Genomic DNA, 23,079 nt, shown 5'->3' on the forward strand with positions numbered 1-23,079 from the left:
CAATCACGCCTAACCAGTAACTCATGGAGGTAGAATTTTTAACTTGGATTTTCTGATTTCAAAATAGGGCTTATTCCCCAACACAGATCAACTAAACAGTTGTGTGAATTGTGGTCTGCTTAGCATTCAAAGGAAAGAGCTATCAAAAGACAGAAGATTTCTCAAAGGGCAACCTCACACCTCATCTCTCAAAGGAAAAGCTGAGCAAAAGGTTTAAGGAAGTGATTTATTTTCTCCAGTAACACAGAGGCTAAAACTTAACAGCTTCTTAAGCAAAGAGGCTAGAGCACATGCCTTCCTGACTTGGGCTCTGTGAGATTAGTCATACATTACTGTATAATTTTCAGGACATTTTCTCTCAAAGGAACTAGAAAAATGGCAAGGAAATAGTAGCAGTGCTGTTTAGAATAAAGCTGCAGATATATGATTATAATATCCTAACTTATACTAGATGTAAATGGTTGTAACTCAACCAATATTTGCTAATAACATCAAGCTGGTCATGAAAACTATATTCTAGAAGACTAATTTAGCTAAGGTACAATCTGGAGGACCAGTTTCTTTGCCTGTACGCGGCAGCTGACATTTGGCATCCATGTTATTTGAAGATACCTGAATTGAGGTCGGAAAGGATACTATTATGGTTAACTATAAAAAAAAAAACTATTCTAATCATGGCAACAAATCTTAGAAAGATGTTGAAGAAGAACATTCTGCCTTCCTGTAGAAAAGCAAAGTACAAAAATTGGTTGGCAGTAAGCTAATTTTAAAAAGCAAAAACTTGCTTATATTTTCAAGATTGAAATAGGAAGAAAAGATCCAAAGGATAAGGGAAAGTGGGAGGGACTGGGGAAAGGCTATAAGGGAATGGAATTAATATGAGAAAATAAAATAATGGAAACAAAATTTTTGTAAATAGGGAGGGGTTGAAGGGAAGGCAGGGAAATGGGGAAAAAAACAAAACCAAGATACACTGTGTAAAGGTACAAATTTCCAATAATGAATGTCATTATATTGTATACATAAATTGTGCCAATAAATCAACTAAAAATAATGAAATACAAAAAAGGTATAGGTTTCTAAATCTCATAAATTCTATAATAATTATTCAAAATCATTACAGAAATGGATAGATGAGAGTTCAAATATTTACCAAGGATAATTCAGCATTGTCATTTACTTTCTTATTAGTATATGTTTGCAATACACAGTGATTACATTCATTGTGGGGAGTTTGTTCATGCATAAGATGCATCTTAATTCTTTGTATGTTCCCTTTTCCTTTTCCACTCCCTCTATCACTTGGGCCCCTCCCCATACGCAAAAGATCTATCTCCCAGTTTCCTATTAGCTATGTCTTATTATGCTCTTTATTTATATTTTGGATTTCTCATCATTTACTTTTAATGAAAATATTTCAATTTAAAAGGTTCTGAATTCATTATAGCTATGTGTGAGTATAATAATTTGTGTTTTTATCTTCCTCTCTAGTAAAGTAGTTAAACATGGACTGTTCTGCTTTCGCCTTCTAAATTTCTGCCTCAGCTGGTCAGGGCCCAAGAAAACAGTATTCTAACAAGTTTCTAGTTATGGCTAATGACACTACTGTCCAGGGACCACATTTTGATAACTGCTGTTCTCCACCAGCTTGATTATTCCACAAGTTAGAATTTCCTAAAATTATCTCTCCTTTACCACTGGTAAATCTCTTGTACACAATATACAAAAGCATTCATTAATTATTAAGCTAGTAGTTACATGATAGTCATTAGATAATGATATTATATATATTAGAAATACACAGATAAAATACAGTGTGGTCTCTGCTTCCATAGAATTCAAAGTCTAAAGATATGTAATCAAATAATTGTGATGTTATTAGGTTAAAAAAATTCATGTATAAAATTATATTCATATACAGAAGGAAAACTGTTCATTCTATGAAGAAAATTGGAAAACTTTATAATGGAGATAATATTTAGGATTTTAAAAAAACTTTTATATTGAAATTTAGACATACAAAAAGAAGTTTAAAATATACTTTCCCCAGCTTACTAACATTATACAAAGATTGTGATGGTAATTACATAACCAAAGTTAGGATGGATTTTGAATGTCGCACAGGAATTTATTAGGTTATTCAGTTACCAATTACTGAAGGTTCTTTTGTTCAGTATGGATAGAAATCTCCATCTGGCAAAGTGCTGCCTTCTTGAGGAGGTGAGGTGAGGGTGTCTCAGCTTTGAGTACCTGTGGCTCTCAGCCCTTAGTGCCACAGCTCTGAGCCTTGCGTACCACCTCCTGTCTCCTCTTAGTGTCATAGCTCTTAGTATTATAGTTCTTAGCATTACACCCCCACTACAGCTTCTAGTCACCCCTATTAGCTCCACTGTAGCCAAGGTTCAGCAACTTTCTCAAGCCCTACCTCCACCTTTTGCTGCCTCTAGGTTGCTCCAACAGTAGAGGCTCCACCTCTATCTCTTTCTTCCTCCATTGCTAATAGTCTCAGGCTTGGGCCTCAGGCCTCATCCATCTCCTCTACCTGTGGCCTCAGGCATTTGGTCTTAGCAGCAGCCTTCTCTTTTGCCACTGGCCCTAGGCCTGAAGCTTTGTATCCCATTTAGCTTTGATCTCAGCCTTCTCTGCAGTGGACTCTGCACTTCAGCCTTCAGTCTGTTGCCACTGTCACAATCTCTGGAACTCCTCAAGGTTAATAACCCCTAGTGTTACCAAGTGGTTTTAAGTAGTGCTGGTTCAGGCCACCTGCAGTAAATATCATGAGTAAGGAGCAAGCTCAGGCCAGAAAAGCCTTTATTAGGAGCTGTGCTGCAGCATGGGGGGGCCAGTGAGCTGGAGAGAGCACTCCTTCTCCTACTGCTACACTGATCATGGAGTGTGAGGGAGATGCTAATACAGAGGAAGAGTTAGCCTTGCAAATGCAGGCCCCCTGCCGTGCTGACCTGCTACAGGGTCTCATTATGTGGTTGAGACTAAACTGGAACTCACTATGTAGCCCAGGCTGTCTTGAACTCACAGCGATCCTCCTGCCTCAGTCTTCCAAGTGCTGAGATTACAGGGGTGTGCCACTACACCCGGCTCTAAAATTTGTTTTTCAATTCTGATGTGCTCTGTAACCAGCAGAACAGACTCCCAATGACAACAGGACACAGGAACAGAGCAAGGGCAAACCCTTTGGCCAAAAGCATTTCCAACCATTCTGTTCTGTCTGAATACTTCTAAGGACATTATGTCACTCAGTCATTGCCTCATCCCACCACAGAAAAACAGAAGGCTGTTTCTAATTGAGTTAAAAAACCACAATGTTTTTTCAAATCAGTACATTCTGACTACTATCCAAGGAGCTGCTAGTCATCCATCTAAAGTACAAGCATGGAGATAGCAAAATGGTGGCATAGAGAACAGCAGTAATCTGTAATCAAGAAGCCTGGAAAACAACAACTTAGTGAAAAGAAAGAAGTAGATTTCCAGGAATTAGAGAGCTAACAGAAAAACTAAGAAACTAGAAACTAAGGAAAAAACAGGAAAGCAGTTAACCAGAGGAGAAGAAAAAGAATCAACAAAAGGAAAAAATCCAATGACAAGAAAAAGTCAGTTATATAATAACTCTCAGTGTGAATGATCTCAGTTCCTCAATCAAAAGACAGATTGGCAGGTTGGATTTAAAAAAAAAAAGCCTAACAATATGCTGCATACAAGAAACATATTAAATAGATTCCTAAATGAGTGACCCAACTGAATCAAGAAGATATAAAAACCCTGAATAATTCAATAAAAAGCAAATAAATTAAGCAATAATGAAATATCTATGAACCAGGGAAAGCTCAAGACTCAATAAATTCACCACTAATTCTATCAGAATTATCAAAACTGATTAAATTCTTTAATGAAATTGAAAGAGAAGGAGTATTGACAAACACATTCCTAAAAGCTAGCTAAATTACCCTGATTCTAAAACCAGACAAGGACTAAATAAAAAAGAAAACTATAGATAAACCTCTTTAATGAATATAGCCACAAAAATCCTCAACAAAAGACTGGAAATAGAATGCAATGATGAATCATCAAAAAATAATCTTCATTTCAGGCATGCAAGAATGATTCGAAATATTCAAATAATTAAATGTAACATAACATATAAGCAGGACAAAAGTGACATGATAATCTCATTAGATGCTGCAAAGTCATTTATTAAAATCCAACCTCCATTTATGATATAAAATAAGTATAGAATAATCTTATATAGATCTAATAAAAGCCACTCATGACTCATCCAATTTTAACATATATTAAATGGGGACAATTTCAAAACTTACCCTCTAAAGTCAGGAACAAGAAAGGATGTCCACTATCATGCCTTCTATTCAGTATCATACTAAAAATATCAGCCACACCAATTAGACAAGAAAAAGAAATAAAAGAGATATGTATAGGGAAGGAAGAAGTCAAATTATCATTATTCACAGATTCCATGATCACCAAAAAATAAGTGGATAAAGAAGATGTGGCATTCATAAATGATGGGTGCTACTCTGCCATAAAAGAGGATAAAAATTCATATCCCTTGTAGGAAAAGTGGATGCATCTTGTGACCATAATGTTAAGTGAAATAAATCAGACAGACAAATGTAAATACACAAAAAATCCAAAATATAAAGAATTAAAGAGCAAAATAAAAGATACACTAGGATCAGAGAGGCAGATCTTTTGCAAAAGGAAAAGCAACCAAGAGAAAAAGGGAAAAGAAAAACGGGAGGGACAGGAGAAAGGGAATGAAAAAAGAAATAAGATGTGTTATGTACATGTACCAACTCCCCACAGTGAATGTAATCATTATATACCGTAAACATGTACTAATAAAAACAAAAATGTGAAAAAAGGATAAGCTTGACGGGATTCAAAAGCTTATGGGACTGCAAGATTAACAACTGAAACAAAAAGAACTATGCAAAAACAGTATATACTAATATAAGCTGCAGATAACAGGTCCAAAACCTATCCTCTTGCCCAAAATAAATAAATAAATAATGAAAGAAAGAGAGAGGGGAGGGGAAATTAGGAACAAGACTACTATTACTGAAATTGAGAAAGCTTTTGTAAAACAAAAAACGTGGCTCAGAAATGTAATTGATAGTAAAAAATGGAAAACTTAGCTAACCCTGGTGCAGAAATCTTATAACATCAGTACTCTGAAAGTCTGAGGAGGGAAAATCACAAATTGTCAGCCTGAGCAAATTAGCAACTTAGTGAGACTCTGTTTCAACATAAAAATTTTTAAAAGCACTGGGAAGTTCAGTAGGAAGGTTCTAGGTTTATTCTTCTGTGCCAGAAAAAACAAAAAGAAAACCTTTGTTTTACTTTTATTTTACCTTCTAATTCATGATTTTATATTGAAATTAGTAAACACACATGGAATTTCATTTTTAAGATTTAATTCAATTTTTAAAATTTAAAACCCTAATTACATTAAAAGTCTACTAAGTGAATTAGACTAGATTCTCAAGAGTATTTTAGGGCTTTCATAAATGATCTCTTTCCCTCAAGTTTTTCACAAATGTTTAGAAAATCCAATACTAACCTACATAAAATATTAAGAGACCAATAAAGTTGCTATATAAGCAAATGACTTTAAAAACAGAAGCAATTGTGGCAGCTTCAATAAAGAGAAAACTGCATAAAATAACTCATTATAAACTATTCTTTGTAGCACGCCATCACTGGAAACACCTTCAAAAAAGTGGGCTATTAAAAATCCCTTTTGGCTATGAGACAACACTGATCTGTAATTATAATAAAGCTAATATTTTCTAGTGCTTTATGAAGTATTTTCATTGACATTACTTCATTTAATTCTCAAAAGAACACTATGAATCTCATATTATCCCTTCTAGCAGTGGTGGTCAGGAGGTGCAAAATCAGTATTTTGCTGGCTTTACCAATTTTGGTGCTGTCTTTCCCCCATATCAGTTATTCCTGAATCATCCTAGAAATTATTCTGAATCATCCTAGAAATCATGCAGTCCACCCCCTCATCACCACCACCTGCCTTTGCTCTGGCTGCTTAAGATGCCTCTTGATGCTGCCAAAAATGGCACCAGGGCGGCTCCTGTCAAAGGTGCCAGATCCACCGCCAAAGGCTTAAGTGCTGCCTCCCACTTCTCCTTGGGAAAAGATAACATCAAGTTCATTCTACTGTCAGGCTGCTCCAAAAGAACCTAGAATTTCTATTTTTGTACATCTCCATATGCAGATTTCGCCTTCCATGTCTTAAAGCAATTTTAGTCAACATTACTTTTTAAATTTTGACACTAGTTTTTGTTCGTTATGGTGGTGTGGTTAATTTGTTGTTGTTTTCCAACCCTCTCTCCCAAGATTGTAGGCCTAAGTCCACAGGGCTGAGACAGTGGAAGATCTGGGGGAGATGCATCCTGCTATTTTCAGAGTTGTCCCACCCCACTGAGGCTGGTACCCTCTGATGTGCCTCAGCTCCCTGCCTTCTTTGGGATGGGCTCTGTCCTGTCTTGATCCCCTGACCACTAAAGCGAAAGGCTCTTGACAGACACAACCACGTAATTATCCAGACATGCCCAGACAGCTCTGAATCCTCGGAGAATACAGCTGAGGCTCGAGTTGCACCTATTATTTACTCTCCACAATTCCTCCAGGCTATCCTGGAAATCAACACTGTGGAGTAGTCACCAGATGAGTTTTGAGCTCTTTCTCCAAATACAAAACTCAAGCTCAAAACTTTAATTCAGATTTAAAACAAAAAAATTACCATATTTTAGGAAAAACATGGAAGGTAGGATAAAAAACAGAAAGGAGATGAGGAAAACTATAACTTTAAAAGTGCATTTTTAAGAAAAGTGTAGTTTGAGGACCCAGTCGAAGTTACACAAGGTTACAATGCCCTCTTCACCCAAGCCTGTTTTTCTTCACATTTGTCATTTTTAAATTCTTAAAAATCTTAAAGATACACAAGTGTGTAAAGCCCATCTTTTTCTTCCAACTCTATAGATTCATAAATTACATCAACTTCCACTCTCAAAGAAACAATGCTACTAATCAGGTACCATAGCCACAAACTTCAAACACATGCAAACAGTTTGCACTTTAATCTCATTGACAAAGTCAGTTTTGGGTTTAGCTTACTAATTATGAACCTGATTTAAGAAAACAAATGATAAGTTATTCAATGAAATTAGCATCCCAGGTCATCTGCCTTGAGGATAACCCAGACCATAGTATTTCACTCTCGAGCACCTACACTCATCTCTGAGTGTGTACTTCTTTGATTCTGCTTTAAAAATCTGCCTATGCCTCACACTGACACTCCTGAAATTGTTTTTCTGTGACATGAATCAAGAACCTACTCAACAGTCTGAGCTGAATTCCTCATCTCCTTTTTGGGACTCAGACCTCAACTGATGACAAAACTTGTATGATTCAATTTACCGTTTTACAATGAATAAATCTGACATATATATTACAAAAATCAAAATTACAATGCTTGACATCCTCATTCATGTGCAAGTAATAAAGGCTCATTTATTCTTAGGGTCCTTCTCCCTCAGTGATGCCTTACAGGGGTCCCACAAGACCCCTGTGTTTGGGGGCCTGCATCTCTTGGCAATCCTGTACTCTCATGCTCATTCTGTGATCCTTGGGTTGACAACAACCTCTTCTAGACCACTGTACCTGGGACTTTTCTTTCTTTCTGTCCAGCAGGGAAAGTTTTGCTGATCCTAAACAGCTCTTCTACACTGGAAATTGTGGGGTTTCTGATAGTAAGTTTCTTCCCTTCCTTTAGGCCTAGCCGCTTCTCTCTACAGTAAGAATTATTCCTAGGAGAACAAGGATGTTTGTGTACAATTTTGGCTCAGGCTTGTTCTCTTGTGACACTTATCCTTAGTTATTCAATATTTCTCCTATTACCTAACATCCCTCAAGGACCCCACAAAGTCATCTGCAATGGATACCTGCCAGGACTCCAATTCTTACTTACTTTCAAGTGCTTTCCTGTAAGCCTCTAGACCAGTGATGATGAATCTTTTAGAGACGAGTCCCCAAACTGCAACCCAAAACCCACTTATTTATTGCAAAGTGCCAACACTGCAATTAAAGCTGAATATTTTGTGTTTAGTTTAGAAAACGCAACTCACATTAACATTTTTTGTCTTAAAAGAAAAACAAATAGCAACACACATGCCATAGGTTCAACACCACTGCTCTAGACCGTCTAGAAAGCATCAGGTTCAACATACTGGAAAAATCCACAACTATGAGAAAAACTTCTAAACCTTCTACTAGAGAGAAGAAACTCTGGAATCTGCTGTAAGAAGAGACTGAGCTGTCAAGATCTGCAGAGGAAAGCTAAGCAGGTAGCAGAGCCTGACAACATAGCACAGGAGCGGCAAATATAGGTTATATATGAGTTAATTTCCATTTAAGAATCATCCAACAGAAGTTACTGAGGCAGAAAGTAGATAACCTAAGATGGCTATCGAGAGGAAGAGGGCGAGCCTAAGAGGCCAAGAGTAGAGGCTACTGATTTCAAAAAGCACACTCTATCAGAGGAACGCAGAAGGAAGAAAACGAAACATGCACTTTCAATACTCAGTACTTTTGCTTTGTCAATTAGATAAAATACTTGTAACCCAATTACAGTCTCAAAAGAGTGTCTTTTTTTGCTCCAACCCATGATGTTATGGGGCAGAATAACTGAGTTATGTAAATAAATATATCTAATAAAACTTTCTTCATATTTTACTATTTTTTAAAAACTAATTTTCTCTTTTGTATTTTTCAGTAGCTGTTGCTTTTAATCATGGTATTAATTCTGCCATTTCTTTCCATATTTGGAATTATTTTAGATGGCTATGCTTAGCCTAAGGCCACTGACTTCAAAAATTTCCTTTACAATCTTGTCCTCCGAAGCCAAGAGTGGAAGAGAAAAGTGAAAAACATTTTTTTTTTTCTTTTTTTGGTACCAGGGATCAAACTCAGGTCCTTTGTGCATTTGAGGCACACGGCGGCACCACTGAGCTAAATCCCCAGCCCTGAAAAACAATTCTGTAGGAGGTGTTACCCACAGAGCACAATTCAATCTTAAACTGGAGGAAAAATTCACATACATAGGCCTGGTTTGGAAATATCAGATTTTGGCCATGTCCTGGCCCTTGAAACATATTTTCCTTCAAAAAATGTAATTTAAAGACAGAAATAATCACCTATTTTATAAGGCAACTGACTTCAAAATACAAATTGATCATGAGTAAAGTTTAAGAATAGCATATGAAATGTCAAATAATTTCAGATAACTTGGATATTAACACTTCTTTGTATTTTTCAAAAAGAAAAGTAAGCAGGTACAATGTGACATCAATCATCATTAAACAGCAGGTCTTTGTTTATTTGCTTTTGTTTTTTTGAAAACTAGGTTTGTTTTTTTTTTTCTGAATCCATGGACTGAAAAGTGAATCACAAGGTCTTGTAATTCATTTACTTCCTCTAGGTATGAACTTTTAAAAATAGAAGTGACAGTCAATTTAATTAAATGTGGGGGTAGACAGTCACAGGAGGAACAAGTGAAATACTATAATATTCATTTAGTATCAAGACAAACAAATGCTCTATGACAAAACATATGCTGCACACACATTCTTCTTTACTCCGTTGCTCACCAAACAATACCACTCTGTCTTCCACATCCAATCACTCATAAATTTGGGGGCTGAGGTGCACACCCACTAGTTCCACTTCCTCATCACTGACTCGTGTTCAATCTACTCACAGGTAGATCACTCTATTGAAATAGTTCCTCAAGGGAATGAGAAGCAAGACCCAGATCACTTGCATCATCTAGTCTCCCGTCTTCCCTCCAGATCCGCTCTCTGCCCTTCTCCACCTGCAGCTGGCCCTGGAAGACTGATATCGCAGACCTCACCCATCTTGTTGGCTCCCTAACCCTCAGCCTTCTGCTCACATCAGTTAAAGGAGACACAGGTAGAAGATCACAGGAGAGGATGGCCAAGTCAGGCATGCCTGCACTGCCTCCCTGTGGCCACTGTTTCTGCCTGTGGGTCCTCTCCAGGCATCTGCCCTCTTGGGGTTCCAGTGACCACTTACTTCTTTCTTGCTCCTCCAGGCCTGGTGGTGTCTGTCAGGACTGTCAACCAGGTGTTCCTGGTTGAAACCAGGAACCACTCTGAATTACCTTCTTTGGTTGGTGTCTGGGTTTTGTTCTTCTCTCTTCTAGGTCTATTACTGAAGCATTCCTTTTGGGGCATTGCTTTTATAGCTCTAGAGCAACCTACATTTCCCTATGTGACAATTCACATTCACATTCACAGTGCTGAATTTCTTGCCTTATTAAAAATTACAGGGAAAATACAGAAGAGTGTGGCTTAGTTTATAATTCAACCTTTACCCTGAACACATGTACACGTAGCTACTCTAACACCATGAAAGTGACATATTCATCACATCCAGAGAAAAAAAGGTCAAAATAGGTGATATAAAAATGTGAATGCTGGGCTGGGGATTTAGCTCAGCAGTTCAGTGGCCTGCCTTGCAAGTGCAAGGACCTGAGTTCAATCCCCGGTACAAAAAAAAAAAAAAAAAAAAAAAAAAAAAAAAAAGTGAATGCTCCCCTTTAATGCTCCTGCATATTTTCCCTTCACCTCTTTCCCCACTTCTCCCTTCAGTGAGGATCTAACAACCAGTATTTTTCCACCGTTGTCTCCATGATATGTAGACCCACATCAAACATATATATTCATAGAAACATACGCTTCACAAAAGCTGAAAGAATGCTACATACTACTTTTCAATGATGCATATAAATCTAGATCAATAACCCAAACAGCCTCGTTAATATTACAGAGCATAAATGTACTGTAATTTAACCATTTCTCTAGTGATAAACACTCAATTTTTTCCCAGCATTCCCAAACAATGCAGCCACAGACATCCACGTGCATGTATTCTTGCTGGTACACATATTCCTGTACACCAAATTCCTAAAAATGAGATCACTAAGTCACAGCTATATATAGTTTCAGTTATGATCCACTGATAGTTTCTGTCCATTTAATTTCTGTAGTGTATTTTATACACTGGGTATAGTATAAAATGTTTGAATTCTCTTTCCCCTCTTAATAATTACTTTTCTATGCACTATACACTTTATAAGGAATACAAATAGTTCCATATATCCATTAATACTGCAAAGCCTCTTTAAGTCTTATAAATACTGCATCCAATGTCAATGTCTACCTGGGAAGAATTTATTTCTCCTTCCCATAGTGTGTGCACGGGCAGAAATCAAAGCTTTGACAAAAGCACAAGATACAATAACATCTGTTCCACGCACGCCGCTCTACCATTATGATCAGCTGGCATTAATTACATCTTCTGATGGGCACAAGAATCAGTCAAATGATTTTCAATATTAAGAACAATGCCTGGGGCATAGGCTACCATCGTTACTTCAATGACTTCCATCAAAGGAAAATGATCCTGAGATTGCTGGGCATTTCCTGAGTATGGTGAGATGACTTTCATGTGAGTCTTGTGGCAAGAAAGGGTTTATTTTAGATCAAAGGTAAATGAAAGCAAGAAAACCAGAAAGGTATCCTTGCACCCCACCCCCCAAGGACACTACTGTACAGGTTAGGATAATCAGAATTACTTAGGTTTTGAATGCACATCATATTTCACAAAGGATTAGAAACATGCTACAGCCATCTCCCTCATCAAAATATTATAAAACCAATTTTATGGTCGGCAGTGGAGGAACCATGGGAAGTAAAATCTGGGCACCATTCAAAAGTATAACATTTGATCATTTTGCCACCGGGTAAGAAATCTGTGTACATTTCATGGAATGAACAGGTAAGATAATTACAAAGCCAACAGAATATGGATTAACAACTTCTGTGATGGTATCTTACTATTTCTTGCATAGATGGTAATGATGTTGGTGTTAATTGTTTAGTCCTGTGAGAAGGAAAGGTAGATTTTACTCTTCCCTTGGAATTACTACTTGTCGGTAACACTAGAAGCATCCAGCTGGAAACAGACACTTACTTTTGCCAGACTTAATCTCTTACTTGAGCTGTTAATGAGAGCATTCAAGAATCTCATCACATCACTTCCATAAAAAACCTAGGCATTATTTCCACAGGAAATAAATGCCCAAAGACCATAAACTCAATCTGGTTCATAGCTAACACGGGAAAAAGGTGGGAGCTGGATTTAGACAAAGGGCCACTTTACGGCGATGGTAAAGGAGTTACACTTTCTCAGAGGCTACTGGAGGCTCAAAGGCAGTGGTGGCGAACCTGTGGCACATGTGCAGCAGTGGACACACAGAACCCTCTCTGCCAGCATGCGAAGCAAGTTGCCAGAGCACACCAAATGTAAACTCATACCTCTCAATTGAAAAGCTGTTTGTATCACTGAAAGCTGTTATTGTGGTTTTCTTTTAAGACGAAAGATGTTATGAGTTGTTTTCTCTAAACTAAACCCTCAGTATTAAAGTCGAATTGCAGGGCTGACACTTCGTGATACATAGGTTTTGGGTTGTAGTTTGGGCACTCGGTCTCTAAAAGGTTTGCCATCTTAGTCCAGTGTGTCTCCTGATACTGAGTGAGAGAAGAACTGGAGAAAGGACAAAAGCAGCTAGAAACAGGAGATTCTCCCTGTCTGATCTCACCAGTTGCAGAAAGGGACTGAAGGATCTAACATGAAAAGCACGCATAGTTACAGCAGTAAAGAGAGAAAAAGAGACAAGAACATATGCTACAGGTCAAAGATCCCATCTGGAAAGCTTGCTCTTTCTTCAGTGTCTTTCAGAGAAGGGTCAATAAAAGATAGTGAATGGGTATCCTGGATAAAGAGCCCAGCATAAAACCAGAGCCAGAAAAAAAGGTCTCTCCACTCATACTCTCCTTCCCTTTGTCAACTCTTCCAGTTTGCAAGCGTAGGAGCACAGGAAGCTTCTCGAGCAGGGAATCCCTATGATTTTTAAGACTCGCTCCTCAAAGCGCTTCTAAAGATTCCAATGAAGACTGGGGCCTAAAATAAAGTACGTATATTTAATGCACAGTTTCAGGATGAGGGGCACACACAATCATGGAATTTGGTATGATTTCTAAAAAGAATCTTTGGAGCTGGGTGTGGTGTTGTATACCTGTACTACCAGCACGTTGAGAGGCTGTGGCGGGAGAATCACAAGTTAGAGTTTAGCCTGGGCAACCTAGGGACCCAGGGAGACCTTGTCTCAAACCAAAAAGAATAGGAAGGGCTGGGCTTACCTAACTCTGCAGAGTTTTGTTTTGTTTTGTTTTGTTTTTTGCCAAGTTTTTCCAAGTTTCCAGAATCCATAGTGTGAAAGTATTTTCATCACGACAGCTTTGTGATTCATGACATAAAATCTATGATTTTAGGAGTTTCCTAGTGAGGCAGCTAGGTTATATTACGAAAACAGCAAGGTTTACCAAACTAAGACTGATGGATTATAAATGAGATAAATAAGATGAAAAATAGTTACCACATTTTAAAGGAAACTCTTTGGATCAGTGTTTCAGAAGAACTTATATCACCAGTTCTAAATGAACAGAAAGCTTTAGAAACTCCCTGTTTCTTAAAACAAATAATTTTTATATCAGAAACTGCATATGAATCTTCTCTAACTTGTAAGAGACCATATATCATACTACGAGGTACTCCCTAGGCAGACACCGACCATATGGTGTTAGAGGACTGCCAAAAAGAACATCACCTGCCCAATGGCATACACAACCCTGACCACCTGGCCTCACTGGCTTGGAAAATACAGTGAACACAGAGGCGGCGCTCCCTGTTGAACTTCCAAAATTACTTTCATGTGAAATTTTAAATTCCATTAAGCATACAAGTCCTATGAACTCTTTAATACACATTTTGCAAGAGAAATAATGTTACACCAGTCACAGTAGTAACCTGGAAGTAAAACTTTAGAATAGACAGTTACTTCCTATTTGGTTGGAGAGGAGTAAACAGAAGACAGTGAAAAAAAAAAAATCTGAACCAAGTTTCTTCAAATTAGACTGAATTCTTCCTTTCTGGTTAAAAAGGTTTTTGTTATAAAATAATGGCACTCATGAAGGGGATTAAAAGAAGCAAGACACTGTGACTACAGACAGAAGATGAAAACACAATAAACTTGGGGGCTTCTGCTTGGAGAACTTCTACAATGATTCTAGCAGCATGAACACCAGAGTTCAGGTCAAGGAGCAGGGAAAGGATCAAAGGCAGGGACAAGTTGAAACTTCTCCCTGCCAGTTCAAGCAACCATGGTGGCAACTTTAGAGTGTGCCAAAATAAATTAATAAGTAAACCAGAAAGAATTTATGAATTTTTGCTTCTGAAAGCAATTACACCTCTTAGCTTCTAAGTAAACACCATCCCCACCATCTCCATAATGCCCTGTACAACTCCTACTTTTCTTGCTACCAGGTGAACCAACAGGCCTAGGAATTCCAGTCCATTGTTAATTACCCAGTCTCTGAACAGCACAAGCAGCCTGATAGTTCTTGAGTCACCCATGAACAGAGCTAAATGTCATAAACAAGGACTAACCTGGAGGTGATGGCTGCTGTGGCTCAGCTGTGGTCTTTCCAGGCCCCAAGCTCTTCTCCAAATTTTCCCCAGGTACCAACTGAGGTTGGTCTGCTCCAAGGGAGGCCGGGTTGGCACCTTTGGTCTCCGTGACCTTTGCAGAAGATGATGGCTCCAATGTTTCAGCAGAGGGGGATGCAGAGAAGATACTGTTCTGTCTACTGGGAAAATCATTAAGAGCAGCTTCCCTCTCACTGGATAGTGGAGGGAACTGGAGGATTCTGTGATGCTGTTCAGGGCTGGAATGCCTTGGAGAGAGAGGCAAGAGAGCAAGTGACTGCTGCTGGTGTGTGCTGGACTGAGAGGATGAATTATTAAATCCCATGCTGGGAGCTGCTGGTACTGGGGATGACAGTGTCCTCTCATCACCTCTGCACTCTGAGGAGTCAGGACCTATAGTGCAGGGCAGATCCAGAAACAAGGATTTGTGGCCCCTCTGGGGCACCCCAGTCCTTCTCTTGCTTCTGGGTTCTTGGAGGCTACGGGTGGCCCCTGTGTTGAGGACACCCAGCCTCTTCCCCTTGGTGGATTCAGCTAACTTCTCACTCTCAATCACCTTCAGGAGCACCTTGTTCACAGCCCCATCAGCGCTGGCTGGTAAGCCAGACATAGAGGCTCTTTCTCTGGCTGGCAACTGCAGTGACTTGGTCCCTTGCTGCTCCTTGCTCTGCCACCTGGATCCATCTGCCCCAGCCTCAGCCCCTGGGAGGGTGAGCAAGTCCACATTGGATACAAACTCAGCTTTGACCTCTGGGTAAGCAGCAGTCTTTTCCTCGCCCTCAGGATGCACATTTACCACTCTTTGCACCGGAGTGGACAGATCCTGGACCTTGGCCACCACTTTGGAAATAGGTTTCTTCCCTGAGGTCTGCTCAGCCAGCTTCCCCAGGCCACCCCTCTGTGCCTTGGGATGCTTCTTAGCACCCTCCTGGCTTTCAGGCAAACCTGTCTGCTCACGCTCCAGCCTGTGAGTCCTCCTGGGCATCTCTTGAACACCATCGTCTCCTGCTTCTGTGGCACAGCTGTCAAGGGGCCGCACTCCTCTTCCAAGCCCAGCATCCTCTGAGGCCATCGTGAAGTTCGCAAAGCCAAGGTCTGCATCTGGGGTCCCAGGGATGTCTTCAGGGCAGCCTTCTCTCCTCTGCCGGGAAGATGTGAGTACTCCATTTGGAACCAAGTTTCCTCTCTGCTCTAGGAGCTGAAGATTAAGTGGTGCTCTAGGAGGATGGCAACTGCTGGAACAGATCTGGTCCTTCCCCATCAAAGGAGTGGATTCCTGGCTTCCATGCCCTTTCCTTCTCCTTCTCTTCGGCACCTCAAAGCTCTCTCTCCTTCCACCAGACCTCTGGGGCTTTTTGTTCCCGTGGGTGCTCCTCTTATTGAGCGGGCCCACAGGGAGCTCCCCCCACCAGTCACCAGCACGCTGGGAACAGTCGTCCTCAGGAGCCAGGCTCACAGACAGCTCCAGCAGCTTCCCCTCCTGGTTCCCCATGGAAATGCCCAGGATGTGGTCTGAGCTCCGCAGATCGGCCAGCAGCCTCTCCCTCTCGGCTGTGAGTTTGTACAGCTCAGTTAGAATGTCTTTCGTGGGAGTCGGCTTGAAAAATATGTCACCAGGAAGTTCGCTCAGCTGCTGGCTGAGGCTGATGGTGTCTGACTCCTCCCTGACTTGGTAGCAATTATGAAAACCTTTATTGAATCTGTCTAGAATTACAGTGCCCTTGTATGAAAATCCTCTGACTTCCCCCTTTGGAAGATAGAAGCTGATGTAGCAGAGTTCCGTAATGGGCTTACGCAACAGAAGGGTGCAGTGAGTGCCTTCCATTATGCCTACCTAATTATTCATGCCTTGGAGATGCCGGTCTGTGGTCAGGCTTCCCAGGCTCCAGTGGTGAGGCATGTGATGGTGACTGCGCAGAGAAGGCAGCTGACAGTCATCTCCAGCAAGGAGCCTGCCTGTAAGAGGAACAGGGGAAGAAAGCAGCTGGTCTAACAGAGCACATAAATCACCCACCAATACAAATCAAAACAGCTACAGCTCGTCCTTCCTCTCTAGCTCACTTCAACCAATTCAAGGCATCAGCCAATAGCCAGCACCATCTTCCTTCCCACTCCCACCTCACCCTTAGCCAGGTGGAACTTTCTTGCAACTGAGAGAAGCAGTGTGTCCCCTCTCCCCATAAGGGAACTCATCCTACTGCCTGGATCAGGTCTCTCAACTTCTCTGGGCCACAGTTTACAACCTTCTCTAAAACACAGCTATCAAACTTCCCAGAAACCCTAAGGAAATGGACTTGGAGATCATTAGAAAGGATAACTGTTCAAATAACTCATGTCTGGAATACAGTGGACACTTGAGGGGCTCTATCAGTTCCCCAGGGCTGGTTGAAACTCAAGATGGTTGTAAGTCAATACAGCTGAGATCTGGATGTTTACGTGGGTACATGCTATAGATAAAAAGAGGTAGATGAATCTTCCATTAACCTAATTAACCCAAGTTGCTCTTATGTCAGGCCAGTGGTAACTTGAAGGTCCACTGTATTCCTCTGCAAAGATAAGTTAAGCCTTCATACCCTCCGCCGAGTACCTTCTAAGATCTTAGATTCATTAGCCTTTTAACTTAAAGCACAGAGGGAAAGAAATGTTTTAGAACACAAACATGAAGTTAAAGTGAAAATTGAAGTTTAAAAGTTTAAAATTTAAATAAGTAATTCAGGGTGTTTAATCAAGTTCTTTTGGGCTTTGTTTTGGTTTGATTTTTCTTTTTTCTACTTGCTACCCATTTGAATCTAGGTGGAATGACAGAGAAAAATACTTACTGTGCTGTATGGATTTTTAATTCACCAGAGAGATGGCTGAAATGTCCTAGAAGCAGTGAAGATAGCTGCTTCTTCGTGTGATTTGAGGGGCCTTAGAAATGGCAAAAATCTACACAACACTAACATGAGGCTTAAAATTCTATATCACAATATTTCATTTCTTGAATTAATATATGTCCCATCTTCAAGTCTACCTTATTTAAAAGAAATCCCCCTGGGATGGTAACAGAATAACCATCTAATAACCACTATTATCTGTAGTGAATTATTCTCCTTGGATTTTTCTATCTAGTAATAAATACGAAAAAGTTACATAAAAGTACATTTTGGAGAAAATTTTTAAATTAGGAATTCCTTGAGGGAGACAGATGAAACTAATAATGATAAAATAACAGTTAAGTCACTGGTTGCCTGAAGTGCCAGGAGGGCTCAGAATTTGCATAATTTTAAATAGGAATAATACTGCTTTTTCCTGAAAGCCTCCTTGCTAAGGCAGAGAATTCTTAATTCTTGAGTATGTATTCATATACACTTCCATTGTTTTCTCATTTTTAAATTGTGTTTATTTGATTATTTACTTTGAGATGCTATCTCAGTATGTTACCCAGGATAGCCTCGAACTCGAAATCCTGCCTCAGCTTCCTGTTTGGCTGGGATTAGCACCATCACACCTAGCCTGTTTCCTCATTTGGTTAGAGAAAGGGTTAGAAGAACATGAAGACACACTGAAGAAATAAGAAACCAGCGCAGGCCTTGCTTTTCTCACATTTCTATAAGGGACTATTCTCATTCAACTAATCATGCTTTAAAATCCTTTCCAAGCTGCTTATTTTTGATTCATCTTTCTGATATTTGTAAGTGTACACATCTGTTAGTTATTGGTACATTCTGGATATATCCAAGAACTCACTTGAAAGGTGGTTATTTGTTATGTGATTTACCAAAACCAGGTATAAAATAGCAGAACTGTCAGCATCTACTGTGTGTGATCTTGAGCACTTAGAATCAAGAGTTCAATTTATGAATTTTCAGAAAAGCTGAAGGGAAGCAACAGATGTGCTATTCTGAATTGTGGAAAGACAGACTGCCCTCCTCTGACTTGCAGCACCATTCTCCTATAGCGCCTTTTACCTCCTTCATTGCCCTGGATTGGGAAGTGTGTGATGTGGAGGGGAAAAGTAGAGTGAAAACTTTTCAGAAACTGTTTGAAGTGGCAGTACAAAGCAGAGGTCATAATTTCAAACAGGAAACAACTATTTGCTTAACAGTGTGTTCCCTAAGGGGGAACTCTCTCGGGTACTGGATATATATATATCCACATACACGTTCACTTTGTTCTCTCGTGTAATCAGCACATCATTATCTTACAGATGAGGACACTGAAGTTAAGAGAGATCTAGAGATTTGTCTAAAATGATAGGACTCAGAAGAGGCAAGTTTCAAAGTTGGGTCTCACTCCACTGCTACCGAGGTGATGTTCCTCCTCATGTCATCTCTGGCGTTCCATTGATAAACTGATTTTCCAGGCAATCTGAACAAAAAGAGTTCCTTTATTTTGCTAACCTTGTGTTAAATAATTTATCCTACAGTATCTCACATCTTGCTACTCTTAACATTCGCTGGCTAGTCTATGAATGTCTGACTGGATGAAACATTGCTTTTGAAGATTATCCCTTAAACAATAAGGCTTAGGAAATGGTATTAAAATTCAGTGGGTCTGGGAGTAAAAACCATAACTGTCAAGTAGAAGCCAATGAAGATTCTGACATAAATTAAGGGGAAGAGGCCTCACATAAAGTTCACGTACTTTGTGAGACTATAGACTGTGGTCCTTTATTATAGGGTTAAACAATCTTTTTCCAAGTCTTGGTTTTATTAATGGAGAAAAAGTCAGAGTCTACCAGTCACAGTTGGGAAACTCAAGCCAAGGTCACCAAAGTTACCAAGGTTTAAGAAATTTTGATGTTGTATTTTATAGCAATAAAGCCAAATGCAATAAAGCCTTTGGTTGGAGACCAGAGGAAAAATGCAGCCTAACTGGCTCCTCTATCAGCACGAAGGAGAAAGGCTGTGCTCAGGGGTGATTGGATTCTGCACTTTAGGGAAAACTTAAGACATCTGAGGTTAAGTTGTTTACCAGAGTATGTGCTATTGGAAAGCAGATGAATCTTGTGTTACTATGATTGCCTGTACCTAGTTTGTCAAGAGGATCCAGACAAGGGGGAGCTCCTCTCCTATTAGCAGTGGGAGCCCCATGGGTGCCCGCCTGTTAAGCTGACTCTGGGTCTTTTTGTCATTCATCCTCAATCACTTTCAGGCAGATCTAGGTCCCTGAATAAGGCTGGCCAGCTGGATCAGCTACAGGTGGCACCCCAATATGGGGCTTGGGGACCAAGTCTGCCATAGTATGAAACCACCATTATGAAAAATAAATCCTTCATAGTATTGCCTTAGCCACCTGGAAACTTCAGTTTAGAGTTCTCTTACCGTATTTGTAGTGTCCATGTCTGCAGCCAAGGAGGAAACTTAGTTCACTAGTCCAACTTCTTATTATGCTTTTTATTATGTCTCTAAACCCTAGCTCCAAAAATTTTTAATCAGTGTGTAGCCAGCTGAAATTAGAACCAATAATCCTGGAGGTCAGTGTAATATTAACAGTGACTTGGTGCTTCCATAACATAAGCAAGCCTCTCTTTCTCCTGTTCCTGATAGTAACAGGAGTAACATACATAGAAATAGAAATAAATATTATTCAAATTATCTTATGCCCCCATCCTTTCCCATAGTTAGAAATTATTTTTATCAATATGATTGTACACACCTTCACTGTCATCAGTATTTACAGAGCTGCCTCTGCAGCATGGAATAATTAAATTCCTTTCTCCACAAAAGAAGACTGCTATCAGCCATCAGACTACCGCTCCCGACATCTCTGCCAGTGTCTTCATCTGAACATATGTACCTCAGGCACTTTCACCCTTCTGCATTCCTGACCTTTGGGGAATGAGAAGTCATAATCCCTAAGTTTCCAACTCATCAACTGACAATATTATTTGACGTTATTTAACTAATCTGACTGTGAAACTAAAAGAATTCCTCATCTTGGGAGAAGAACATTGGCTTTTAGCAAATGAATTTCAACCTCAAGCCTGTAAAGAGTCATGTGAAAAGGAAGCTTCAGGGCAGGGCAAGTTCTTTGCTGCAGTGCTGAATCACACACATTTCCACCTGAGAAACTAGAGGCAAATAATCTGGAAGTTTTAGGAGGGGGAAAACAAAACAACTAGGAGAGCTATGTGGAGTGGGGTTAAACACAACAGCACTGCCATTCTGTGCTGAGTTCACAAGCCTATTCTAAGCAGCATTTCCTCATTCTGCTTTGGCTCCAGTGCACCAGCTCTGCAGGACCCACACATTAAATTATACATCTTAATTTGGTCTGTGAAGTGACTTTCTCTGCTTGTGCTGGACATAAAAGCACTTTGTTTCCTGGGGAGTTTTCATGTCTTCAATTTCCTCTCACAAACTCCAGACTGACATTTTCTCTCCACAATGCTGCTGGGGTAATTTAGTCCTGATTCCTCCTCTAATTAATTAAGAAGATTAACAGAAATGGAAATACCCAAATGAAAATATCTGTTGTGCCTCATTATAATAGGAAATGATTGCCTTTTAGAAGATGCTACCCAATGTTCATAATATATTTCACAAATACCTAAAACAAGATCTCAGAATCAGCTGCGGTCATTCTGTCTGCTGGCTATAGATTTCCTAATTGGCTCTGGCCCCGAAGGACCAATGTAAAGCTTCTTCTGCTCATCTTTGGCACAGTCATGCCTGTGACTTCATCAAGCCCAAGAGTGCTGAGAAAGATTATCTTTAACTCACATTATTGAACTGTAAGTTTCCTATTTGTCCATTCATATTCATGATATACCCTCTAACATCATTCTAAGCACCAGGAGACTGATTTTCATAGACTCAGTCAATACTTTCCTTGCAATCCAGCCTCTGTTGGGTTTTACCATTGGGAGACTGAAGGGCAGAATAAAAGAGGGGTCAAGATCTTTATTTCCTGGCTCTCTCCCCGCAACTCTGATCTCCTGTAGGTGTATCCTCTAATGACAACCACAGTGCCTCCTCCAGTTGCAGCTGCTTTGTCTGGGTGCTTGTTACTGGTCACTCTCCTCACTTACTCAGTCCCAGACAGCTCTGAATTTCACCTCTCTGTGATTCACGGAATCCTATCTTCACCTCTACCTTACCTCTTCAAAGCTTCACTATGTAAAGAAAAATGAGTATCAATCTTCCATGTGATCTTAATGAGAATATCAGAATTGGAAATCATCAACACATCTCTGGATTTATCTCACTATCTAATTTATATTATCACCTGTGTAAGAAAAATTATGTAAATTGAAAGAATAAATCCATTTCTCATTATTTAAAGAAGAAATAAAGCTGAGAGTCTCATTTATCAAACACTCAAGGATTTATCAAGGATGGTTGACTACACAGCATGTCCCATAGGTAGGCTGGGTACATTCTCTTTTATCATTGTAAGACAAAGATAGCTTCCTTTCCAAAAACTAGAAATGTGAATTCAGATATGTGAATCCATTCTGTGGAGTTTTTTAATGGGAACTTTAAATAATGAACAATCACTGCATATATTAACTGAAAGTTATTTTTTTCCAGATGAAGGAAGTAGCCCTTAAACAATGACTCTCTAATTAGAACAAGAAAAATTAAAAATACATGTTTTTGCTCAGCAGACATTTGCAGCCCCACTTTATATAGCATCAAGGAACCAGGCAGGGTGCTTTTAAGGGGACTCTCAAAGTTAAAGGTTTGCAAGAATACAGAGGATTATTAAGAAGATCATCCATCCTGACCAAGTCGGATTTTTTACAGAGATGCAAGGGTGGTTCAACATACGAAAGTCAATAAATGTAATACATTATATTAACAAAGTCAAGGACAAAAACCATATGATCCTCTCAATAGATGCAGAAAAAGCATTTGATAAAATTCAATACCCATTCATGATAAAAACCCTGCAAAAAATTGGAATAGATGGTCTATACCTCAACTTAATAAAGGCTATCTATGAAAAACCATCAGCCAACATCATATTAAATGGCCAAAAACTGAAAACCTTCATGTTAAAATCAGGAACAAGACAAGGATGCCCATTATCACCACTTCTCTTCAATATAGTTCTGGAAACATTAGCTACAGCAATTAGACAAGAGAAAGAAATTAAAGCAATAAAGATAGGAAAGGAAGAAGTTAAACTGTCATTATTTGCTGATGATATGATACTCTACATTGAAGATCCAAAAAACTCCACCAAAAAACTTCTAGACTTAATTGACAGATTCAGTAAAGTATCTGGATACAAGGTGAATACTCAAAAATCAATAGCCTTTTTATTCACAAATAACAGACTCAGGGAGAGAGAAATAAGGGAAAAAATTCCTTTTACAATAGCATCCCAAAAAATGAAGTATCTAGGAATCAATCTAACAAAAGAAGCAAAAGATCTCTACACTGAAAACTACAGCACTCTGAAAAA

The 23,079-nt window shown here is 39.4% G+C and overlaps 1 protein-coding gene across 8 annotated transcripts in view; it reads right to left on the bottom strand.

Moving 5' to 3' along the window:
- Window positions 1-23,079, bottom strand: part of Fmn1 (formin 1) — a 378,745-nt gene that overhangs the window by 330,126 nt on the left and 25,540 nt on the right. For all 8 annotated transcript variants that reach the window (XM_033765033.1, XM_033765032.1, XM_033765037.1 and 5 more), the window contains one exon: window positions 14,644-16,638. In XM_033765033.1, the coding sequence (XP_033620924.1) occupies window positions 14,644-16,507 (1,864 nt within the window). In that variant the 5' untranslated portion in view covers window positions 16,508-16,638. The remainder of the gene's footprint in view (window positions 1-14,643; window positions 16,639-23,079) is intronic.

Source organism: Fukomys damarensis, unplaced genomic scaffold (genome assembly GCF_012274545.1).
Source record: "Fukomys damarensis isolate Sample0158 unplaced genomic scaffold, DMR_v1.0_HiC HiC_scaffold_17, whole genome shotgun sequence".
Classification (NCBI taxonomy): Eukaryota; Metazoa; Chordata; class Mammalia; order Rodentia; family Bathyergidae; genus Fukomys; species Fukomys damarensis.